This window comes from Zeus faber, assembly GCF_960531495.2.
Source record: "Zeus faber genome assembly, chromosome: 1".
NCBI lineage: Eukaryota > Metazoa > Chordata > Actinopteri > Zeiformes > Zeidae > Zeus > Zeus faber.
In genome coordinates, this window is record NC_137193.1 from 13,534,323 (window position 1) to 13,556,819 (window position 22,497).

Below are 22,497 nucleotides of genomic sequence, written 5' to 3' on the forward strand. Positions count from 1 at the left end.
CCAGAGGAGCGCCCGTTCGGCCGCCACCTGCACCTTCCCTCACATCCTCCTCCCTCCTCCACCTCACCCGGGTTTTTTTTTTTTTTTTAACCGGCGCCGGCAAACCCGACCCGACCGGAGCGGACGGGGGAGCGCACCGGTCACGCGGCTTTTTTCGGATTCTATCGCTCGCCGGGGGGTGTGGGTGGGTGGGTGGGTGGGGGGTGGTGGGGGGGGGGTGGGGGGGAGAGAGAGAGACGGAGATTTTCCGCCGTCGATCCGTCAGCGAGAGACTTGAGCGCCCGTCCGGCGGGAGGAGGGAAGACGAGAAGAAGAAGAAGAAGGAGAAGAAGCGGGAGAGACGCGACCCTCCCGCTGCCTCTTATCCCGTCGTAGCTGCCCCCCCCCTCCTCCTCCTCCTCCTCCTCCCCAGCCCCCCACCCACCCCCACCCCCCGTGACACTATTCCCTGCCTCAGTGCTAAGGATTCCAGCTACATGGGCAAGCGATTGGAGCAGCAACCAATGTACCCTCAGTACACGTACTATTACCCCCACTATCTCCAGACCAAGGTATGGCGCTTCTCTGCACACCCCCACCCCCCCCACCCCTCATACAAACCACTCCATTCCACCACCTCCACCTCCACCTCCACTTGTCACCCCTTCGTCCCCCGCTCCCCCACCTCGCCCCCCCCCCCCCCTCCGCTCCTGCACCCCATCCCTCTCTCATCCCAGAGCGGAGGTGGGATTTAATGGATAGCTGGCCTTGGTTGTGATGGTTTCGGGTGGCAGGTACCTCATGGGGTGTGTGCGTGCGTACTTCATGTGTGCGTGTGTGTTTACTGTATGATATGTGTGTGAGGGACTAAATGAGAGATCGAGACCTCCATCCATCGCTCACTGGCAGCATGATGAAGTGCTCGCAGATCGGGGCGGGAGCGCCCAAAGGCTGCATCCGGTTCTTTATGTCAAGCAACATGTAGAGCAGTGACCCTCAACCTTTTTTTCCACGTCAATGACCACCCAATTTGATACGCACAAGAGCCACGGGAGCCTATTTGATAAGATGTTGTCTCCGGGTCCTCAATATGAGAAGGTCTTGATGGTAGGGTCCATACCTGTCATTTGGAGAAAAGAGTGAAACTAGGATCAGAACATGCAATCATTGTAAATTCTCTAATGGTGCTAATGTCTTGTAAATGAAATAACGGCTGATTTGAACTATTAAGCGTTTTTCCGGGGAGGCCCCAGAGCCTCTTGAAGGACCCCATTTATCTCATCGATCTGAGACTCTATCCATCTTCCCATCTATCCCCGCTTCATAGCGGTTTGGAATCAGTGTTCCAAAGCGGTGGGTCCCGTTACCCTCATGGTGTCGGCGCGGACTCGGTCCAGGCGTGAGGGCGGCTGCCCATGTTTGCTCTAGCTCCAGCATGCATCAGTGCCTCTGGGATGGAAGCCCAGAACCAGACCCGGGTCCCGCCGGCTGCCAGGAGGCTGGCTGGCTGCTGGCCGGCCACACTGCCCAGACATCATCAAGGGATTAAGATGGAGGCCCCTTTGGGGGGGATTACTTTATTTGTTTGTCCACCCGCACATGTAATGCTAATTTTATGCCCGACCTTTTCGTTTTGACCGCACGGCGCTGTAGGTGTTTGTGGAGTGATGGATTCTCCACCATAGTTTACTACACCCGGGTTTGCTCAGTGGGCTGTCACGATCGTGAAGTTTCGGCTGACCATTGATTGTGATTGATGAATTCAGTGTATTTTTCTTCTTAGTTTTGTACCATTATCATAGTATTAATATTATAAGTGTATAACAGTGTAATAACACACGTCCACCTTTTCAAGAAAACACCTTCATTAACATCGAACATTGGAACCAAAAGATTTGGTTCCAATCCAGGCGGTAATTTTACCTTTACCCAGCTGATGGAAAGACACTTCATTTGCTTATTATTTTTCCAACATTTCACACATTGCCTTGAAATTCCCTTGACATTCGGATAAAAAATATATAATTATGGGATCTAATGATTTTACAAAATGAGCTTGAATCATTACGATCCGACGATGATGTCATCATTGTGACAGCTCCAGTGCTACGATGAGAAGCTGTTACGATGACTTTTAGCATTTTTTTTTTTTTGTTCTCGTTTTTTTGGGGGTTTTCAGACTGCAAATGCATTTGAAGGCGAGCTCCAGACCAAGAGGAATAATTCAATAATTGACACTGCCAGTACGGACATTCTTCCTCCAGCAGTCTGCCTCCCCCCCCAAAAAAAATAACATTGAGAAAAATGACTTGGGAAGAAAATTCTGTCGAGCTCTCGCTCCGTCCGCGGCGTTTCGGCGCTGTTGGCCCGACGAGCGGCCCGCCGTGCCGCCCCACCTGGCAGTCCACTAGTGCTCCCTCTGATTTATAGTTTAATACATTTGTGCTGCTGCCATATGGCTCCCGCTCACCCCTCCTCTCTCTCCCCCTCCATCTCTCCCTTCTATTCCTTCCATCTTCCACCCCCACCCCCTCCCTCCCGTATCTCTGAGCCGCTCATCTCGGGGGCCTCTCAATCAGGGTATGCCCCTCGTTCTTTTTTCATTCCCTCCATCCCTCCCTCCCCTTCCTCTCTCCAAGGTCAGCATAGATCCGATCTTGCCACTGTCAGCGATTGATGTATCCTGGACGGCGCCGCCAGGCCCCCTTGCTGTGTAAAACAAGGCCGGTGGAGGTGTAAAGCCCCCCCGCTCCCCCTGCCGCCTCCAAAAATAAAAAATAAAATGAAATCCAAGGAAGACAATGAAAAAAAAGAGGGGGAGAACATTTCTGTTCATGAATCAGCGATGGATGTTCATCTCCATTAGTAAGCATCGCGGGTGGGCTGTTTGACACGATGGAGCCCCCAGATGGGGCCAGTAGTGGTGGAGCGAGAGTGAGAGTGAGGGAGAGAGAAGAGGGGTTGACACAGAGAGAGGGAGAGAGGGAGGGAGAGAGAGAGAGAGAGAGAGAGAGAGAGAGAGAGAGAGAGGGGTGGGTGTGGAGAGCGATCCTACATTCTCGTTAATGATCATTGATCGTTAGATTAGTGGAGAGGGGAGAGGGGCCTTGGCTGGCAGCGCTACTCGATACAGTTCACGGATTCATAACCACCGTGGGCACGCATGCGCGCATGCACACACACACACACACACGGAAAGAAAACCTTACGTCAAGCATCAGTCTTGAATGATGTGGGTGCTCTTGTAAATCTTCATGGCGGCACGGTCACGGCCTCATTCACCCGAAGAGGGTTCAGTTGTGTGAAGTGTGTGTGTGGGTGTGTGGGTGTGTGTGTGTGTGTGTGCGTGTGTGTGTGTGTGTGTGTGTGTGTTGTGTTGGGTGACAGGTGGTGGGTGATGGGGTGGGAATAGAGGGGTTACTCATACCGAATTGTTGCTGTTTTCTTTTCACCTCCATTTATATGACGTCAGTGACGCTATAGAAGAGGGAACATCTGGACACGGTTACTATAAAGCGGCCTAGTCTCATAATGAAGGGAATTCAGATCACGTCAGCGAGTGATTCCCCATTTCACGATTTGTTATTATTATTATTATTATTATTATTATTATTATCATTATTATTCTTATTATCATTATCATTATTATTATTTAAAAGTCACAGGATGAGAAGAAACAATAACATTTTGCCCTCTATTGATTAGTGCTACAGGGGCATAGCATGTGCTTCTCTTTAGCTGAATTATTGATTCCTCAAAGGGGCGTGTGTGTGTGTGTGTGTGTGTGTGTGTGTGTGTGTGTGTGTGTGTGTGTGTGTGTGGGGCTGGTTTTACAAGGCGGTGCTGGTGGTGCTGTTTCTCTTTGCAGGACGCTAGTTTAACCAGAGGATCGTTTGACGGCCTTGGTTGGGTTCACCAGTAGGTCGGTGCGTGGAATGAGGCCTTTATTCTTCATTCTTTATTCTTCATTCTTTATTCGTCATTCTTTATTCTTCATTCTTTGTTCTTTATTCGTCTGTCTCGCCCCGTGCACATTTTGATGTACTACTGCTTCCCTCAGATTGGCGAGCATTCATTTTTAATGACACCTAAAAGATGTAGAAAGCAACACACACACACACACACACACACACACACACACTCAGGCGGTACTATCCCGCCTCTTGGAACAATTAGGCCACATGGATCAATTGTTACTCTGCGATTACAGAAACATATGTCATTTATGTATCATTTTCAACCATAAGTGCTGATTTAATTCTCATAACTACCTGCTGAGATGATGGCGGCGATTTGAAGTCCCCCGTTTTTTTGTCATCAGACACATCTCCCTCAAAAAGGCGTTTTTAATTGCTGCCAATTAACTTGGAAATGTTGAATTCAAGAAGTTCATTTTGGCTCCGCTGCGACGTATTTAGTTGGTCTTATGGGCACTGTGATACCGCTGTGATGCTACTGATACATCATTATACACACGCACGCACACACACGTACACACACACACACACACACACACACACACACACAGTCTTTGCTTGTTTGACACATAAACCCAAAACACACATACACACCACTCTGTCACCCTGTCCGTGAGCAGGGACGGGTTAGGCCTGTGTGTCGCAGTGCTTGTGACAGTGTGTGTGTGTGTGAGAGGGTGTGTGTGTTACACCGCGTGTGTGTTACGTGCTAATGGGGACAGAATCCGAGACGCCTTACGGGGCAGATGGAGGCAGATTTAGTCGAGGCTAACGTCGCTGCCGTAAAGTAAACACACCATCCAATGGAGCCGATTGGGAAGCCTCTTCGCCGCTGTCTGTCCCTGCCGCGGACGCCATTTATTGTCTCCATCTAATTCTTTTAAGAGAGAGAGAGAGAGAGAGAGAGAGAAAGGGAGGCCGCTTTAAAGCAAGGAAAAGGGATTGGTTACATCACGCGGGCAATCTTTTGTGCCGCAGAAATAACAATACATCCACATAAATCCTGCTTTCAGGCCGAGAGAGGGGGAGAGCGAGAGAGAGACGCAGACGGAGAGAGCAGGGCTTGGGTTCAATTCTCCAGATTCCCTTCAAGTCCCTGTAAAGCGAGTCCAGTGATTTGTTCCTGAACACATGACACGTTAGAAAGTCATTCCTGAAAACATGTGAAAAGACTGTGAACGATGTCGTACTAAATTCGGGATTAGACCCTTTAACTCTTTCTCACCATTTTTGTGGTGCGGATTTCTCGGGCGGGGTTAAATCGCGACTCGATGACGTAGCGCCGTCATACCTGGCGTGGCCCCCGTCCCCTAACACTATATAAACACCGAGCACCGGACAGTGGGGAGGAGCCAGCAGGGGGCCCCAGAGAACGGGGTGGAGAACAGGGAGAACAGGGAGGAGCCGGCAGGGCGCACCGGGGAATGGGGAGGAGCCAGCAGGGGGCACCGGGGAATGGGGAGGAGCCAGCAGGGGGCACCGGGGCACCGGAAATAGCCAGCAGGGGGCGGCACTTTGAGGTGAGCAACTAGAGACACAGGACTGGGTTCAGCGGAACATTTAAACAGGGAATTTACTTCTCAGTAAAGAACGGAGGGAACTGCCTTTTTTTTTTCGCCACAATTTTGAAACCTAATTTAATATACTTGCCAGTTTTTTTTATCATCCAAATTTGGTGGGGTGGTTAACAACACATTTTTCGGCGGTGTGACAAACTCAGAACACATTTATTATTGCTTTACAGGGACTTTAATCAAAGACAGGGAGGAGAGTCCTTGTAGTCAGTCAGGACTTAATGGCCGATGCGGTGTTACACTCTTAAGTGGCGCTTCGTCCCTGCCGACTCTTCTGTCACAAATCTGCTTTTAAGAGTTTGTGAAAGGCCTTTTGTGGCTGGGAAAGGAAAATACTCCTTTATTACTTTTATTAAACCCGCTCCTATTTTAAGTATGGGGCGACGTGTTCCAAACCGGGGGGGTATAAGTCATATCTGCGGCCCTAGCTCGTGATATGTGCTCGGCGAAATGGAAAACACTCTGCCCGTCGAGTTGTAAATCTTCCCGTGATGCATTTGCCTTCTCCGCTGGGTAAAAGTAGGAGGCGTTTCAGGCGTAGATCTCCACAACTCTTTATTTTTGTCGTAATTTCTATATCCTTCAGGGGACAAATTTTGTGTGGGACCTTTTTTTTTTTTTTTTTTTTTCTCAATCAAGTCCTGCCCACACGGGCTTTTTTATCTTCCTACGTCCTTTAAAAAAAAAAAATCCAGCCTAAAAAGCAGACTAAATTCCACTGTCACTCTAAATGGATGAGCAGAATTTATATACAGTATATATATATATTTATACACTCACACACACACTGACAGAGACACATAGAGTCCAGTATTAGGGTACCATCAACCCTCCCTTCTTATCTATGAGCTGAAAGCCGATCCCCTATCTACGCTCGCCTGCCATACATTACTGCCTCCCACTGCCTCTCATAACCCACAGAGTGGTTTGGAGACCCCCTATCTCTTGCGCTCTCTCACTCTCTCTCTCTCTCCCTTTCACTCTCTTTCCCTCTCTCTCTCTCTGCCCACTAGCTCCCTCTTGTACACTTGGACAGATGGGTTAAAGGCACAATGGTATTCAGCCCAGGCCAGGGAGATGACTGCCTCACTAACCGCCGAGGCATTGTTTTCGTCCAGCTTATACCCTCTCAGATTGGCATCTCCCGCTCTGTGTCCTTGAGCAAGGCACTCCAACCCTAATCCGTTGCGGTTGGTGGTTCTGATCCGGCCCCAGGGAGTGTCTCTGCAGCCCTTCTCCTTCCTGCTCCTCGCCATCTGGAAAGAGGCAGCTCTGCCCCGTTCAGCACCAGAGAAGAATGCTCTCCCATGTAATTAAATGTGGCCTATGTATTTTATCCGCAGGTGGTCCATATCTGCGTGCATATCTGGTTTGAGTTCATAAAAGACGTATTAAATAAAAACGAAAAAAAACCATTTACCCTTTCATCACAGCGAGTGTCTCCGAGTTTAAATGAAACACATCATTTTGTTGCAGTTTACATTGCTGCAATACTTGAGGCATCATTATACGGCGAGATAGAGTCGTGAAGATAAGATGGAAAGATGAAGACGGAGGCAGAATGCAGTGACTCGAGGCGGGGTTGGTCGGCTGGAGGCGCTGTTTCAGACCAGGCTAAGGACCGCCACTCGTCAGGTCGTGTCAATTTTATTTCTAAAGCGCCTTTAGAAAACAACCATTCAAAGGAGACGGAGCAGAGCAATGTTTTTCGTCTGGATTTATACGTGTCCAGAGAAGGGGCAGACCTAACAGGGAGGGGAGGAAAGCCCCATCACCCCTTTATTTTTCAACCGGGTTCGTGGGACGGCAAGAAGCCTCTGGTCAGAGGATCTTAGTGAGCTAGAAGTGGGATGGGGGCACAGGAGGTCAGAGATGTAAGGCGGCGGCAGTCCATTCAGGGCTTTAAGAACAAATAATACAACTTTAAAATCAATTCCAAATGTGACTGGGAGCCGATCAAGGGAGGGCCAGCATGGGGGTGATGTGGTCCCGCTTACGGGTGCCGGTCGGGGGCCTCGCGTCGGCATTCTGGACGAGCTGCAGACTGTGGAATTTGGCGGCGAGCGACACACCAAGGTTTTTTGTTTTTTTACGTGTGGTATCGTGAAGGAAGACAGTGGTCCAAGGGATGAGCAGATGTCATTCGTTTTGTGAGGGGGGGGGGCAAAATAGAACGATCTCGGTTTTATCGTCATTTAACACGAGGAACCTCTTGAGCATCCCAGGGTTTTATGTCTTCAAGGCAGTCGAACAATGGCTTCAGGGAGCATTTTCTATTTCGTTTCGGCGGGAGGAACGGCTGGGTATCGTCGGCCCAAGCATGGAATACAAGAGATAGCAAACAAGAGATACCGTGTTTTCCGGATAATGGAACCCAGGGGAAGTGTGTATGAGGGAATGGGACCCAGAATTGACCCTTAGGGGACCCCGCAGGTGAAGGGGGCAGAGGAAGACGAACGATCGCCGATCGGAATTGAGAAGGTTCTGTCTTGGAGGTGCGACGTGAACCAATTTAAGGCTGCTCCCTGAATGCCAACCCCGTATTCGAGTTGTGAGATATGTGAGGTATTAAAATAGCACGGTCCCCGGAATCAACATTTTGAAGTAAGTCATTTTTAACTTTTAACGGAGCGGGTCCGTGCCATGGGATGCGTTGTCGAGGAAGGATTGTAGTGGGCGAAGGACAACCCTTTCAAGAACTTTTGAAACGGGAGGATCATTTAGAAATCCGTATAAAATTTGGTGAGAACTGTGGGGTCAGGATTTGACTTTTCGACAACAGGCCGAACCCCAGCGTGTTTATAATGAGATGGAACCTAACCTGTACCTGAGACTGCTGGCGATAATTGACGGAATATTCCGTTCCCAGACGTTCAAAAAGCCGCTTTAAGGAAGCATTAGGGAACAATATCGAGGGAGGAGGTTGTGGGTTTCAAATGGGAAACTATTTTGAGTAAACAAGGGAGGGACACCGGCTCAAACTGACATAAGACAGCAGTAGGCACAGGAGAGACACTAGGATGTTTACGCGTCTTGTAATTCTTTGTTCCTATTCCGTTGTGTCCTCGCGAGAACCCTTCCTCCTTCTCCACTATAATAGAGGGTGCTGGCGCTTTTTCATGCTCTATTTTATGCCACCCCTTCCGAGACGCCCTTTTTTTTTTTTTTTTTTTTGTCTTTACCTTTCCCGTCGCCTAAATCCCGCTGACATATTTTATAAAATCACGTATTGCTTTTCCCCGGGTTTCAGTTCATCTGACAGGCCCGGTTTGTGTTCTCTCTTTCTCTCCGCAGCCATTCTATCCCACATTCCTTCCCTCGTTTCCCCCCCTGCTTTACTCCATCCATCCAGATCCCCTGCTGACTCCTGGGCACGCTGTACCGCCATCTGTGCAGGATGGCAGGACAGAGGCCCTCCTATATAGATCCCTCTTCAAATTCATTTTTTTCCAATGTGAGCAGCCATCAACTGTAACATACTATATGCAATTTAACGTGTACACTCCCCCTACCCTATGTAAAATAAGATGCACGACTCAAATGATCGGTTCTCAAAAGAGTTCATAGTTTAGTTAAAAGAGTAGGACACAATTATATATTTTTGTAAATCCATTGGAACCCGTTGTGAGATAGAATCCATTCAGATTTGTTTTTTCCTCACCCATGTCTTGAGGAAAGCAGTATTTCCGTGGCGTTTACAATCTATGGTTCATGAACAGTCTCACGTGCAGTTTCCATTTTGTAATTCTATACATCAAGAGCATCAATGTTGTGGTTGCCGAAGTCAAATGCTTTCTCTGGCTTTCATCTACTTTGTCAAACTTGGGGTCTTTTTTCAAATACCACCCCCCCAAACTGAATTCCTAAAAAGCTTCTAGCTTAGACGTATCTGTAGGAGGCAAAAAGGAAAAATGTCCGCATATGGGAACCTTGCCACTGAGACAGCGCAGCGGCTAAGGTCACGGCTCACATTGTGAGCCGGGCGGCCCTGTTTGTGTGGACGGCATACCTGAAATTCACAAGCCGGCAGATTTAATCTTGTTTCGGCCCCATTTTAAGGACAGATAGTAGGGGGCGGAAAGGGCAGCGGAGGAGAGGTACCGGGCTGGGCAGGCAGAGTATTTAGAAGGGGTTGATCAGACCGTGGGGGGCAATTTGATGATGCATGACTGCTTTCCGGAAGCCTGTGCAGGATGAGAGGCTAAATCCATTTGTTGAGGTGTAGGTGGTGTGGGCGTGGGGGCGCGCACACACTCGTGTGTGTGTGTAGAGGCGGCGGTGTCAGTCAGTTGGGTACTGAAGGGCTCTGTTCTCTCAGTGTAACCGTAGCTTTTGGCGTCTGCCGCCCTCACCTGAGGCATCTTGCTTCGCCGAGGGTAACTCCTGCAGCAGAGACGGCGGAGGAGGCGGAGGAAGGAGTGGAGCAAGAGGAGGAGGATGTGGCAGCTTGGCTTGCTAGTGTTCACTCATTCAGACGCAGCCCGGGGTAATTGCTCCTGCATTTTTAACAAGCGGCTGCCGCATGCACTTTAGGGGGCAACGTGCCGGAGCTTCCCTGCGCCATCCCAGTGCTGCACAGGCTACCTTTCTCACCTTCAGTGGCCGGGGGGCGGCGTCCGAACAACCAGCATCATGGGTTCATATCAAACGAGATGGAGATCACTGTCAGAATCTCCCGGGTGTTGAATAGGGCTCAGGAGGTAGAGGGGGTTTGTCGGGTAATCGTAGGATTGCTGAACGCCCCACTGCCCCCGCTGTGCAGGCCGGCGCCTTGCACGGCTGCCTCCGCCGTCAGCCCTTCACACCGGCGTGAACTGCAAGTCTGAAATACGCCGTGTATATATACATCCTACGGCAGAATAATGGGTAAAGACAATTATCTAAATTGTGGGCAAAGAAAAAACGGAGGACGTTTTTGTTCGACTCGTCTGGTTTGAACCGGGTCGAAGTCGCAGTCTGCGGTCTGCTCCATTACCAGACGTGTGTAATGGTGAACTGAGAGAGGCTAATAGCAATGAGTTCATAATCCAAACAGTCCTACAGCACACCGCACACCAGAGGCAGTATGTAATTTGTGAAACAATTTGTTCCTGGAAAGTTTTGTAGAAGGGAATACCCTTTTTTTCAGAGTTCTTTTTTTTATATATATATATATATATAATTGTCATTTCTCCAGGAAGCGGACTTTAACAATTCTACAGTATTTCTTCAGGACGCTCCGTAGCTTGTACGATAATAAGATCTCGGTGTGACTGAGATAATACTGCGGTTTTGTGCATCTCACTCTGAGGAATTTGCATTTAATTTCCATCGCGGGCACTGAAACCGATGACCTAGTGTCTTTTACTTAAATATTCCGACATGGAAATGGAGGGAAACTGCAGCCACAGACATGCAAATGGTAGTGTAGCCTTTCCACTGCCACTACGTTCCGGAGGCCCCGATTTCCCCTCGTTCCTGATCACACGTACGGCCTGCCTCTAACATTTACCCCACACAGCTGCTGCATTAGTAGTGGCAGGCTCAAAGAAAATACCGTGTCATGCGTAGCTTGAAAAATGGCTCCGGAAAAAGCCAATTCTGCCATGAATGAGGATAAGCAAATAAGCATGAGGGCTTGAGTAGCTGCCAGTTCTGTCGGATCCCCCTTCTAACCGAGCCACAATGAGCTCTTATACAAATAGAGATACGTGCACCAATTTGGCGTAGCAGATGAACCTTTCGAAGCCTTGTCGAGCAAGTGGGGGATTAGCAAGAGCAAACAGGCCTTTTCTGCCGGCTCTATTTGAGTTAAATGACTCAGGCAACCCTCTTAGATTGCCTGAATGGTTCTTTTGGCAGACTTTCCCCGACGCCCCAGGTCCCTCTTCTCTGCCGCGGCCGGGGCGCGTTACCCCTGGCCGCGGGAAAAACAGGTAGGCGGCAGAATGACGGGCCGCTGAGCCGAGCCAGTGACAAATCGGGATGAACGGCGGGAGGAGAAGCGCGGAAAAGATTTGGCTTTAATGGAGCCAAATGGAGACCCCGGGGGATTATTATTCTTCACTGGTGATTAGTAGCGCGTAAACACCGATTGCCTACTGAATTAAAAAAAAAAAGTGTCATTTTGATGCGTTTTCTCCGCAAGGATCGTGCGCTCCCTTCCTCCGCGGTGGTAAATCGGCTCGTTTGACTCGTCGTCCTCAGTGCGAAGGTCCACTTCGGCTCTAGGATGAGTACGTGAAGCCGACAAGGCCGTCGGGGAGTTTGATGTGGAGCCCGTTTTTCCCTTGCACAATCTCCACCAAGGCGAATGCCATCTCCGCGACTCCTTCCCCCCTAAATTATTGAGGTCATCCACGTTTCTGAGGGGAAATGCGACAGAGAGGCAGAGAGGGAGAGAGAGAGAGAGAGAGAGAGAGAGAGAGATGGACCGCCAGACAGAGGGAAAGTGGGAGAGAAAATGCATTCATCCCCAATGCTTTTATGTGTCTGTGTCTTTCTCTGTTTCTCAATTAAGATATTCACAATATTACGGCACTAGTTTTGAAGAAATGTCAATGTTAGAGTTTGAATACTTTTTTTTGTCAGTTGATGGATTCAGATGTTTTTAATCTTTATGCATTATTTTGTCCTTGGGCTCTTATGAAAATGTAGGAAAACAGCGGCTTGGGAAAACACTTAGCTTCTAATTCCCTGTCTGCTTCCTTTTTCTCATTAGCTGTCTTGAGTAGCCTGTGGAAAGCTTGTATCCATTATTTATCTCCAGCCCCCCCCAAAAAACAACAGCTGCATGCTTGTGTAACCGCCATATGCTCTGCTTCTTCCACCATATTGGCTGAAGTTTGGCTGCATAGGAAGGCTTCCGTCCTGCTGATTTCGAGCCCTTACTGTATGTTGGCGCTGTACGGTGCCCCCACTTCTGTCCTCTGTGTTTTGTCTAATAATTGTGGCAGGGGGTGAGAGCGTACCCCGGCTGTGAGGACTGGAACATCAACGGGCAATTAAACACGGCGGCGCGGCTCCTCGCTGAGTATTTAGGAGGGGATGGCTCCGGAACCGCTGTAACGGTCGCCGGCCAATGGCGGCGAGGCTCGGCGTTCTCAGGATTCGGCCGATAAAGCAATACGGCCTCGTAGGAGCTGCAGTCGGCAATGTTTGGAGCAGATTCTCCGTCCTCAGCACTCTGGGCCGACAATTAATCACCAAGCTGACAAGCACCCCCCCAACCACCACCACCACCTCCGCTACCTCCACCTCCACCAACACCACCACCACCACCACCACCCCTTTCTGTCTCCCTCTCCAACTTCCATGAACGTTTGGATAAACAGCCTCGCACCGGTGAGCCAATGCTCCTTCACCACAGCCCTACCCTAGTCATTAAGGCGACTGTTGACACTGTTGATGTGCTCTCTCTCTCTCTCTCTCTCTCTCTCTCTCTCTCTCTCTCTCTCTCTCTCTCCTCTCTCTCTCCCTCTGTCTCTCTCTCACTCTCTCTCTCTCTCCCCCCATCTTGGAAATGTTTTAGAACGCTGTGCCCCACTTACGTAGTTTTCCCGTACAGAGGGGGATGATCTGCTCATATAGATAGCAGATTTACAGCCGGCAGGGGTCACAACACGTCAGTGACTGTCCCTCCCTCCTTCCGTCCCTCCTTCCCTCCCTCCCTTCCTCTCCCCCCCATCTCCCATCCTCCTCTGGGGCGGCGGAGGCCCCCAGGGCTGGGGTCTCTGAACCGTCACCACCGCCGCGCCACATCTGCTTTACCCAGGTGTGAGTGTGCGACGTGCGCGCATGCAGGGGCGCTGGCCTGAGCCGATCTGAGGGCAAGGGAGGAGGTTTTATCAATCATTCAGGATCCTCCCGGTTGTTGTTGTGTTTGCAGCGTCACTACCAGAGAGACTCACCGGCCGCGCGCGCGTGTGTGTGTGTGTGTGTGTGTGTGTGTGTGTGTGTGTGTGTGTGTGTGTGCGTGCGTGCGTGCGTGCGTGCGTGCGTGCGTGCATGCGTGACAGCGGGTCAGACGAGGTCGCCATGGAGATTGGCACAGTGACACGGCTTTATCTGGATGGATGGATGGATGTGGTGTGGCACAAAGCACAGAGGGATCGGATTTGCAAGCATAGAAAAGTTGTAAAGAAGCCTAAAGTATTTCTTAAAATGGATCAGGAAATCAATTGGTCCGTTGTTGTAACATGTTAGGCAGGATGTATGTTTTTTTTTTCTTTCTTTTTTGGCGTAGGGGGTCATCAGGTACATTGTGCATACTCGACCCCCCCTCTGGTATATACATCGACCCACATTAGCGTGTGCATACATAACAGCCTGAGAGGAAACACGAGAGGGCCGGACGTGAATTGTAGAGGAAGAGGGGGAGGCGGGTGGAGGGGAGGAGGAAGGGTGTGGGCTCTGGCAGGTTCACATAGTTCACTGGAGAGAGAGGACTGACTCTCTCTCCCCCTCTCTCCCTCTCTGCCTCTCTCTCTCTCCCTCCCCCCCTCTCTCCCTCTCTGTCTCGCTCTCTCTCTCTCCCTCCCCCTCTCTGTCTCTCTCTCTCTCTCTCTCTCTCTCTCTCTCCCCAGTGACTGTCTCACCCGCAGTTGATCTTAATAATTTATCTCATATATCTCTCAATCTCCCTAATTCTCTTTCTCATATTCGCACTCTCTCTCATACTCCCTCTGTCTCCTCCACACACACACACACACATACAAACACACAGACACACACACACACACACACACACACATACACAAACACACACACACACACACACACACATACACACATACACGCACACACGCACGCCTTTAGGGATTACATCCAGGGGTTGTGAGTGGAATGAGCGAGCTTGAATCCGCACACAGGGAAACCTGATAGGCATTCTCTGTGTGAAACACATGAGGTCACCCTGAGGGACTGGTCCTGTCTGCTGCCCCTCCTTCCACCCCCAACACACACAAACACAATGAAGCATAAATCGTCTCTTAAATAGCTTTGAGGAAGTGGGAAATAAAAGCTTTGCAAGCGCGTATTGAAGGTGCACTTGGTTTTGTTTTTCTTATATTTATTATTATTATTATTTCTTCTTATGTATGTATTTCTTCCTATATCATACATATAACAGCGATGCCCTGTTTCACGTTCAAACGGTCACACTACACGCAACATTGACAAAAACAAACATACAAGAAGTTGTACAATGCGGTAAAAATGAGAGAATGATTAATTATTATAGTGACCGATTGCATTTCATTCCCTGTTCAGGATGATGAATAATAATAGGCTAATAGTTAATAATACACGCCTACAAAAATGACATACGAGCGCAGTATTTAGGTCACCAAATTATTCTTTAGTACGTCCCAAACCATAGCATGCTCAAATAGTATGTAAAAAGTAAAAACGTGTAAAAATCCCAAATACAATATCGTGGTGGGTAAAGGTCTTTTATGCAGTGTCTTCATCAACCTGCAACAAGGTGGTGATATGGTGATGTAGTTTGTCCCAGAAAACATCATATCTCACATCGTAAAGGACACTGGATGATGTTAGTACATATGTAGTATATAGTATATACTAAAAGCCCTTACGCGGTAGCGGTAGGAACCTTCATTACTTCGTTACATCTTCAGATCGTAACCGATGTGACCCACATTGACGGGTCAGGTAACCTAGTAGCTCAGTATTTACTGACCGGATCCCAATTCAATTACACAAAACATACACAAGCGAAAACACATCGTGAAGCTGCCCCCTCCCCGCGCCCTCCATCCTCATGGACGCCGTACGTATCGGTGACACAGTCCGGAGCCGGCGCTCCGAAACAATAAGCCGTAAATCTGCGGCGAGTCTAAAATGAGGTCTGACGGAAGATGAGACGGGAAGAGAACAGCGTTTTTTTATCCCCTCGGAGGCCTTTGAACCGCCCACGCCAAACCCAAACAATCCTGACAGGCCCAAACACCAAAGGCCCCGAGGAGCCAGAGCATGTGTGCAGAGCTCCTCAGATCCTGTTCTGCCGTCACAACAGGCCCGCGACATGGACATGGACATACGTACATATATATATATATACATTACACACCAGGCCCAGTGCCAGGATGAAGTGACTGAGGGGGCAGTTAAAAATGGTGATATAGTAAAACAGTCGGTTATCATCCTGCTCGGCCTATTTTTGCATTTTTTTCCCATCCTGCCGGTGGTAATAAAGTGGTGCAGGCACATGCAGGCGTGTTTATGTTTTTTCCAAGCGTGAATGGCCGTTGAGATATCGTTGTAAAACAGCTGTACTATATAGCCACTAAAAGAGGGCTTCCCAACCCGGCAGACCCCCCGTTTTTTGGCGGACCGTCTCCTGCCGTGATCATTAAGAATCGAATCAAAAAAGTGTGAGTCCCATCTTGCAGAATAAATTATTTGAATTCTTCGCGAGTCCAGTCAACTAGAGGATTTATTTTCTTGGCGACGTGTGAACGTTCACGAGGTAGGCGTTCTGAACGCGCCCTCATCGGTCGCGTCCAAACGAGTGTGTATTGGTGGAGTTGGTGTCGCTGAACACTGTCCATGCCGTGGGAAAAGAGACTGGATCACACAACAAGCTTCAAATAAGGTGTTTCATTACTCTCCTCTCTGACACTCGTATCTGGGCCAATATTTTTGTTGTTTTTGCTGTTTTTCTAGAGGGCACATAAAACTTAAACCGGGGGAGGGGGGCAGAAAACACAACGGAGGGGGCAAAGCCTCCTCATGCCCCCTCGTGACGCCGGGCCCCCATACACACGCGCACACAAACGCACACACACACACACACACATTCCTTCCCCCTTCCCACCAACACACGGCACGGCAGCCACCTCTCGCTCCCACGCATCTCATGTTCTTCCCATATTATGTTAAAATAGACGCGCATAATTGCACTGCCGCGGTTTGTTGCTTTGGCTGAAGGCCGTCGTCGGCGTCTCCAACCGAGTCGATCATTGTTACCGGCCCCGCAAATCGACATCACAGCCGTCGGGGGGGAAAAAGGAAAAAAAGACGCTCCCGTGAGGTCCCATTGTCAAAAGGCGGAGCGGCTTCTTTACACGACCCTTCTTTTGAGTGAGTACGTCATCCCGGAGCCACCCGCGCTTTTGCTTCTGGTCTCAGGTCCGACGGGGCGATAACCGTTTTGGGAGCCACTCAAGCGCGATGGCAAAATCGCAGCGCTCTCCATTCGAGCGGTCGTCACAGCGAGCGCTTTCCTCCCGACACGGGCACCGGGCGCTGTAAACCGAGCACCGGCGCCGGCGTTCCCACCACTCTCTCCAAAACAATGGAATCCGGCGCGGCTCTCAGTATCACCGTGGTTGGACGATTTAACTAACCGTTTAAAAAAGGTGTTCAGTGTTAAAAACTACATTTTGAGTCGATATTAAACGGGCTGCATGCGCCGGCGGTTGTTCTCCCCGCCTGTGAGCCTGAGTTTCTAAACGCTGCTTCATATGCTTCGGGTGCTCTGCCGCCCCCGAATAACCTCACCTCGGAAACCAAATTCCGCGAATGACTGCAGGTTTTGGGGTTGGCTTTAAATGAAGCTGCGGGTTGTGGCTGCGAGCCGCTCTTACAGTGTATCCTATGCCCCGTGTGTGTTGGCTGGCTCTCGGCCTGCCAAACAGGCTGCCGTCTGTGACTTTATAATCAGGTCTTAATGCCGGGGCTGTCAAAAAAAACCCCCAAAAAAACAACAAAAAAACCTAAACATGAAGCTAAAACCACAGCGTCAGGAGATAAACAGCCGCTGCTGTTTCCAAAAACTTCACATAAATGAAATAAAGTGGATGAATCGATCAATGAATAAATACATTGATTTATAAACAAATAGATATATAGATAATTAAATACAGAAAAAAAAAAAATTTAATAGTATTAAAAAATAAATTTTTAATACTATTAAAAAAACACATTTCTTTATTTAGTACAGTACAATGTGAAATATATTTTAATATTTAGAGAGACTGTTAGGGTTTGGTAAAGTTGCCATACATCAATTTTTCACATGTATCTTGCCTGTTATGTTATTAACATCCCAGATTATTGGAGTTATCTTGTGTTCTGTTCGAAACCTGGCAGCAGGCAAGGCAGCTATACAGCAGCCGTTCAAAGATAAACTGACACGAGCTGCCAGATACTGTAGATATTTTTAGACGGATGTTTAGTCCCGTCAATTTTCGCCCCTGGTCTGTCCAAATTGCGGTGCTTGCTTCGTTTACAGGAGAGTGAAAACAAATTTCCCAGAGGCTGAGAGAGAAACAACCATGTTTGACTCCTGTGAGGCCCCTGTGATATCAGCCTTACAATAGGCATCCGGACACGCACGCGCGCGTGCGCGCACACACACACACACACACACACACATGCACACGCACAAGCACACGGACACACACACACACACACACACACACTCTCACACACACAGACAGTCCCGGCCTGCAGAACAATGCAGTCGCAGCTTCAGCCTTCTTCTTTCATAAATCATTTGACAGTATGCTGTTACCCTGTCTAAACAGCCTAAATGGAGTTGTTGTGCAGCATATTGCGTTGGAAACCGGGATCCAGCTGCCGCGCCTCCCACCAGAACGTCAGCGAGGAGCGGATCTGTCAGTCCGGCGCTGAAAAGGTGCCTGTTATGCAAATGAACGCGGACGTAATAACACAAAGATACTCCCTGATTGTCGGCGCTTTTCCCTGTTTTGTTCCTCCGCCTCCCCCACCGTCGTCCTCCCCGCCTCTCCCCCTCCCTCCCTCCTTAGCGCGGGGCCGGGGTTTGCGTTTGGCGTCGGCGCGGGTGAGTTAATGGGAAGCGTCAAAGCCGCCTTGTTGCTCTGCCTGGGCTCTGACCCGCGCAGATTGTCGGCCGACCCCGCCCGCACGGCCGCGAGGCTCCGCTCCGAATCCAATCTCCTCGCCGGGATGTGGCCGGTGTTTGCAGCGCCGGCGTTTGATAGCTCGGACCCTCCCCCCTCCGTCTCACCCCCAACCCGCGGACCACCCCCCCCACCCCTCCACCGCGGCGGGCGCCGTCATTCCTCTAATAAAAGCTGAATTGTTTTTGCCTGTGATGACCCCGGGGTTCGGGGTCTCTCTGGGTTTTCTGGCTGTCGTGGCACGACTGCTGAGGCCCCATTAGAGCTGTCTGGTAACACCCCTCGCCGCCTCCGCCCGATCTGTCTGAACGGGCACAAAAGAGATGGAAAATACGATTATGTTACGATTCCCATTGATTCATGATGGCTTAATAAATAACTGGAGATATCAAATGACAAGTCATGCTCAGAGGAATTCATTTTAATCCCATTTAACATTATTTGTCATTGTACAAAGTACAATGGAAGTGAATTGCAGCTCACTGGAATAATTCAATCAGTTAACATACACACGCCCGCCCGCGCGCACATGCGCGCGCACACACACATACGCGCATACATTGTGGATGTCATTTATAAGCGATTAGTGAAGAGACGACACACACATCAGACACACCACCAGCGCTGGAAGAAGTTCTTCAGACGCTCCACTGAACTAAAAGTGCAAACACCCCAAATATCTCTGGTAAAAGTGAAAGGACCACATTGCGATACTCGCCATGTCCACTGACCTTTTTTCTCATGCTCATCCTGACTGCGATTTTATGCAGGTGATGTCATAGTCATTTGCAAGGACATGCAAATTCCTGAGCGAATGAATCATTGATGAGCGATCCTAAATCAGCATTTTGGGAGACCCTGTCCCTGAGTTTTAAGTAAAACTGTAGTCGAGTAAAAAGTAGAGATATTTGTTTCGAAATCCACGGGAGTCAAAAGCGATATTCGACGTGCTTGATAAGCGCCGAGTCATGGAAAAACGGTTCCGGTGGAGTTCGACAAGGAGCGATGACCTCGTCATCCCCAAAAAGCCATGACGGCCTTGCCTCCGGTTTAGGGTCACACTCACCCTCCCTCAACCAACGCGTCTGTGAGTAATGGGGCGGGGCCGGGTGGGGCGGGGTCCATGGCCACAGACAGACCACACACTTCGATTTGGGGAATCTCAGGGGAGCCAAAAATCACCCCGGGCTCCCTGGTGACCCTCCTCTGTTGGTTTCCCCTCTCTCTCTCCGTCGCCGCTGTTCTGGTGGTGGTGGTGGTGGTGGTAATTGCCCGGAACGCGGCCGCGCTGCCTCCCGCCGAGGCGCATTAGCGCTGTTTTAAAGGCCCGGCTGAGCCCTGTAATGCGATAGAGGCGGGGAATGCGGGGAAGAAGGGGATGAGGCGGGTGAAGAAGGGGGGGGTTGAGGCGGGGGGAAGAGAAGAAGGGGGGGGGGCGGAGAAGCTGACGGAGGGCAGAGTGTGTACAATGCGGCTCCGCAAGTGGATCGTCAGCAGCCTCCCAAGGTGAAAAGCATCAGGTGAAGGTCTCCCTCCCTCTCTCTCTCTCTCTCCCCCTCTCCCTCCCTCCCCCCCGCACACAAACGTGCGCGTTTCCCCCTCTCGCCATCCCATCCTGCAGCGGCTTTCCAATCTGTTGCGGCCTCGCCTCCCCCCCTCCGCCTGAGCCAGAGTAGAAGTCCAGGGACGACAAGAGGGCAAGTGCTGGGATGGAACACACCACACGCGCACACACACACACACACACACACACACATGCACACGCGCGCGCACACACACACACACACACACACACACACACACACACACACATGCGGAGAGTTCCTCTGTGCTGCACTCAATTTGGGCTATTAGAGAAATTGGAGATGGGGGGATGTAGAAGGAGAGAAGGGAGGAGGAGAGGAGAGGCTTGAGGAGGGGAGTGGGTGATGGAGAGGACTTGAAATGACAGCGGAGAGGGGTGGAGTGGAGTGGAGTGGCGGGCGAGGGAGAGAGGGAGAGGGAGAGGGGAGACGGAGACAAAGAGACTCTGAGATAAAGAGATAAAAGTAGGAGGAAATAAAGGGAGGAAGGCTTGACTGGGGAAGATGAGGGGGGGAAACGCGGAGGGAGGGTGTTTGCGGCGTCAATCACAACAACATGGAGGGAGCCGGTTTGGGAAATGGAGCGGGGGGGGTGGGGGGGGGCTGCAAAGGGTGGGGGTGGAGAGAGAAAGATAAAGAAGACAATGGGGCGGCGGCAAACCCACCCCCGGAACCTTGTTAGTCTACCATGTGTTTTTTATCCATCATGGCTGTCGTGGGAGGAAGGAGCGGGTGCGTGGACGCCGGCGCCTTTTCTGCGACAAACAACACCAGGACCCTTTTCGGGAAAAACCCCACAAGTGACACCGAGACGCCTCGCCCACGTGTCCCCTTCTGATGAGTTGACAATTCGGGGGATCATTCGGGGGTTCATGCGATTTCGCTTTTTTTAAATTTTTTTTTATTTTTATTCTTTCCGGGGCCTCGACCTCCGTCCCCTCAGGGCTGCGCTTCGGCCTCCCACGCGGTGAGGCCCGCGGCCGGAGGCAGCTTAGCGTGGAGGCGTGGGGAACGTGGGGATGTTGTTTTTTTTTTTGTTTTTTTTTGCATGCGCACCCTGAAAGTATAAATCCATAAATCCATAATACATAAGCGTGAGAGGTGTTCCCCCCCGGAGCGTTGCCTTGTGATTCCTGACCGCCGCAACGGGCGCCGATGCATTATGTATCGGCGTCGGCTCAAAGTCTGTCTGAACGCGCCGTACAGCGCTGTCCTTTTTACCCCCGGCTCCCCGAAAGGAGCGAGTCGCAGCGGGACGAGCGGCTCCGGAAGAGCATAGTCCCTGTCACACTTTACTCTTCAAAGCGTTGGAAAAGTAGCCCCACTCCAACTGCCAGTGCACCGGCGAGGGAGGGGGGGGGGGGGGGGGCTTTTAAGGGGCGCCGCGGCACTCAGGTTTTTCGACTGAGGCCTTTTAACTCGGAGCTCACAGGACGGGAGGCACTTCTTCCCGGGTTTTCTCTCTCTCGCTCTCTCTCTCTCTCTCTCTCTCTCTCGGGTGAGAGCTGGATGCTTGGCCGGCGCCGGGGGTGTGGGGTTTTGGCCACCGATTTCGGCCTTCTGATTCTCGCGGACCATGAATTATTGAGCGTCGGGCGGAGGGCAAGGCACCTGAGCGCCGCAGCTGCATCGCCGGGTTTCAAACGCTGGCTCAATAAATCTATATCCAGCTGCTCCGAAGCTATTACAATTACAGATCCCCCCTGATTTAATGTTTGAGTGTTTTTTTTGGGGTTTTTTTTTTTTTTTTTGTGTGGGGGTTTTTATTGTATTTCAATCATTTCAAAACTCCAAATCGGGGGTTGGATTCGATTGCTCCGACTCAACACATGCGATTGAGGGCGAGCGAAGGAGATAATATATGGCTGTTGGATTGCAAATGGCAACAGCGGCAACCCTCAAGGTCAACCAATTCATTCCTGTCGAGGATTTATTGCCTACGAGCAGCAGTGAAGGCAATGAAGTGTTGTGAACCTTGCAGGCGCGTGTGTATATAGAACGTCTTCACGGCCGTATACCTGCGCAAATCCGCCCATAAACGCCGATCCCCGCGCCGGAAACGCGCGTCGGGTCCGGCCCTGCCGCGGCCCCCCCGGGGGCCAAGGTCCGCCAACCCTGCCTGCTTTTTTTTTTTTTTTTCTCCTGTCTTTTTTTGGGGGGGGGGTGACACCAAATTGATGCCTCCCAGCCCCGTCGCCTCCGCGGCCATAAATAGTGTATTGAGACGGTGCCAATGGGCCATAACTCTTGAGGAACGGCGGGATCGCGGGGGAAATTAGGTGCCCGGCCGACGTGACTCTTGGCGAGTGCGAGTGCTTAAGATGCATCAGAGGGAGGAGGGGCGCTGCCACAGCTATCATTATGCACAAATAATTGGATGCATTTCTTCCTTTTTATTTTATTATTTTTTTCTCCCTTTGGTTTTCACCATCGGGCCGTCTCACGCAGCAGCGTTGTCGAATAGGTCCGTCGGAGAGGGAGACGGAGAGAGCCGGGA

General features: G+C 50.4%; 1 protein-coding gene across 1 annotated transcript in view; it reads left to right on the forward strand.

Annotated features, from left to right (window-relative positions):
- The first annotated feature begins 327 nt into the window (after positions 1-327).
- The window catches only part of rbms3 (RNA binding motif, single stranded interacting protein), a 244,616-nt gene continuing 222,446 nt past the window's right edge, over positions 328-22,497 (forward strand). Inside the window, exon 1 of the mRNA XM_080017529.1 lies at positions 328-551. Coding sequence (XP_079873655.1) covers positions 477-551 — 75 coding nt within the window. The 5' untranslated portion in view covers positions 328-476. The remainder of the gene's footprint in view (positions 552-22,497) is intronic.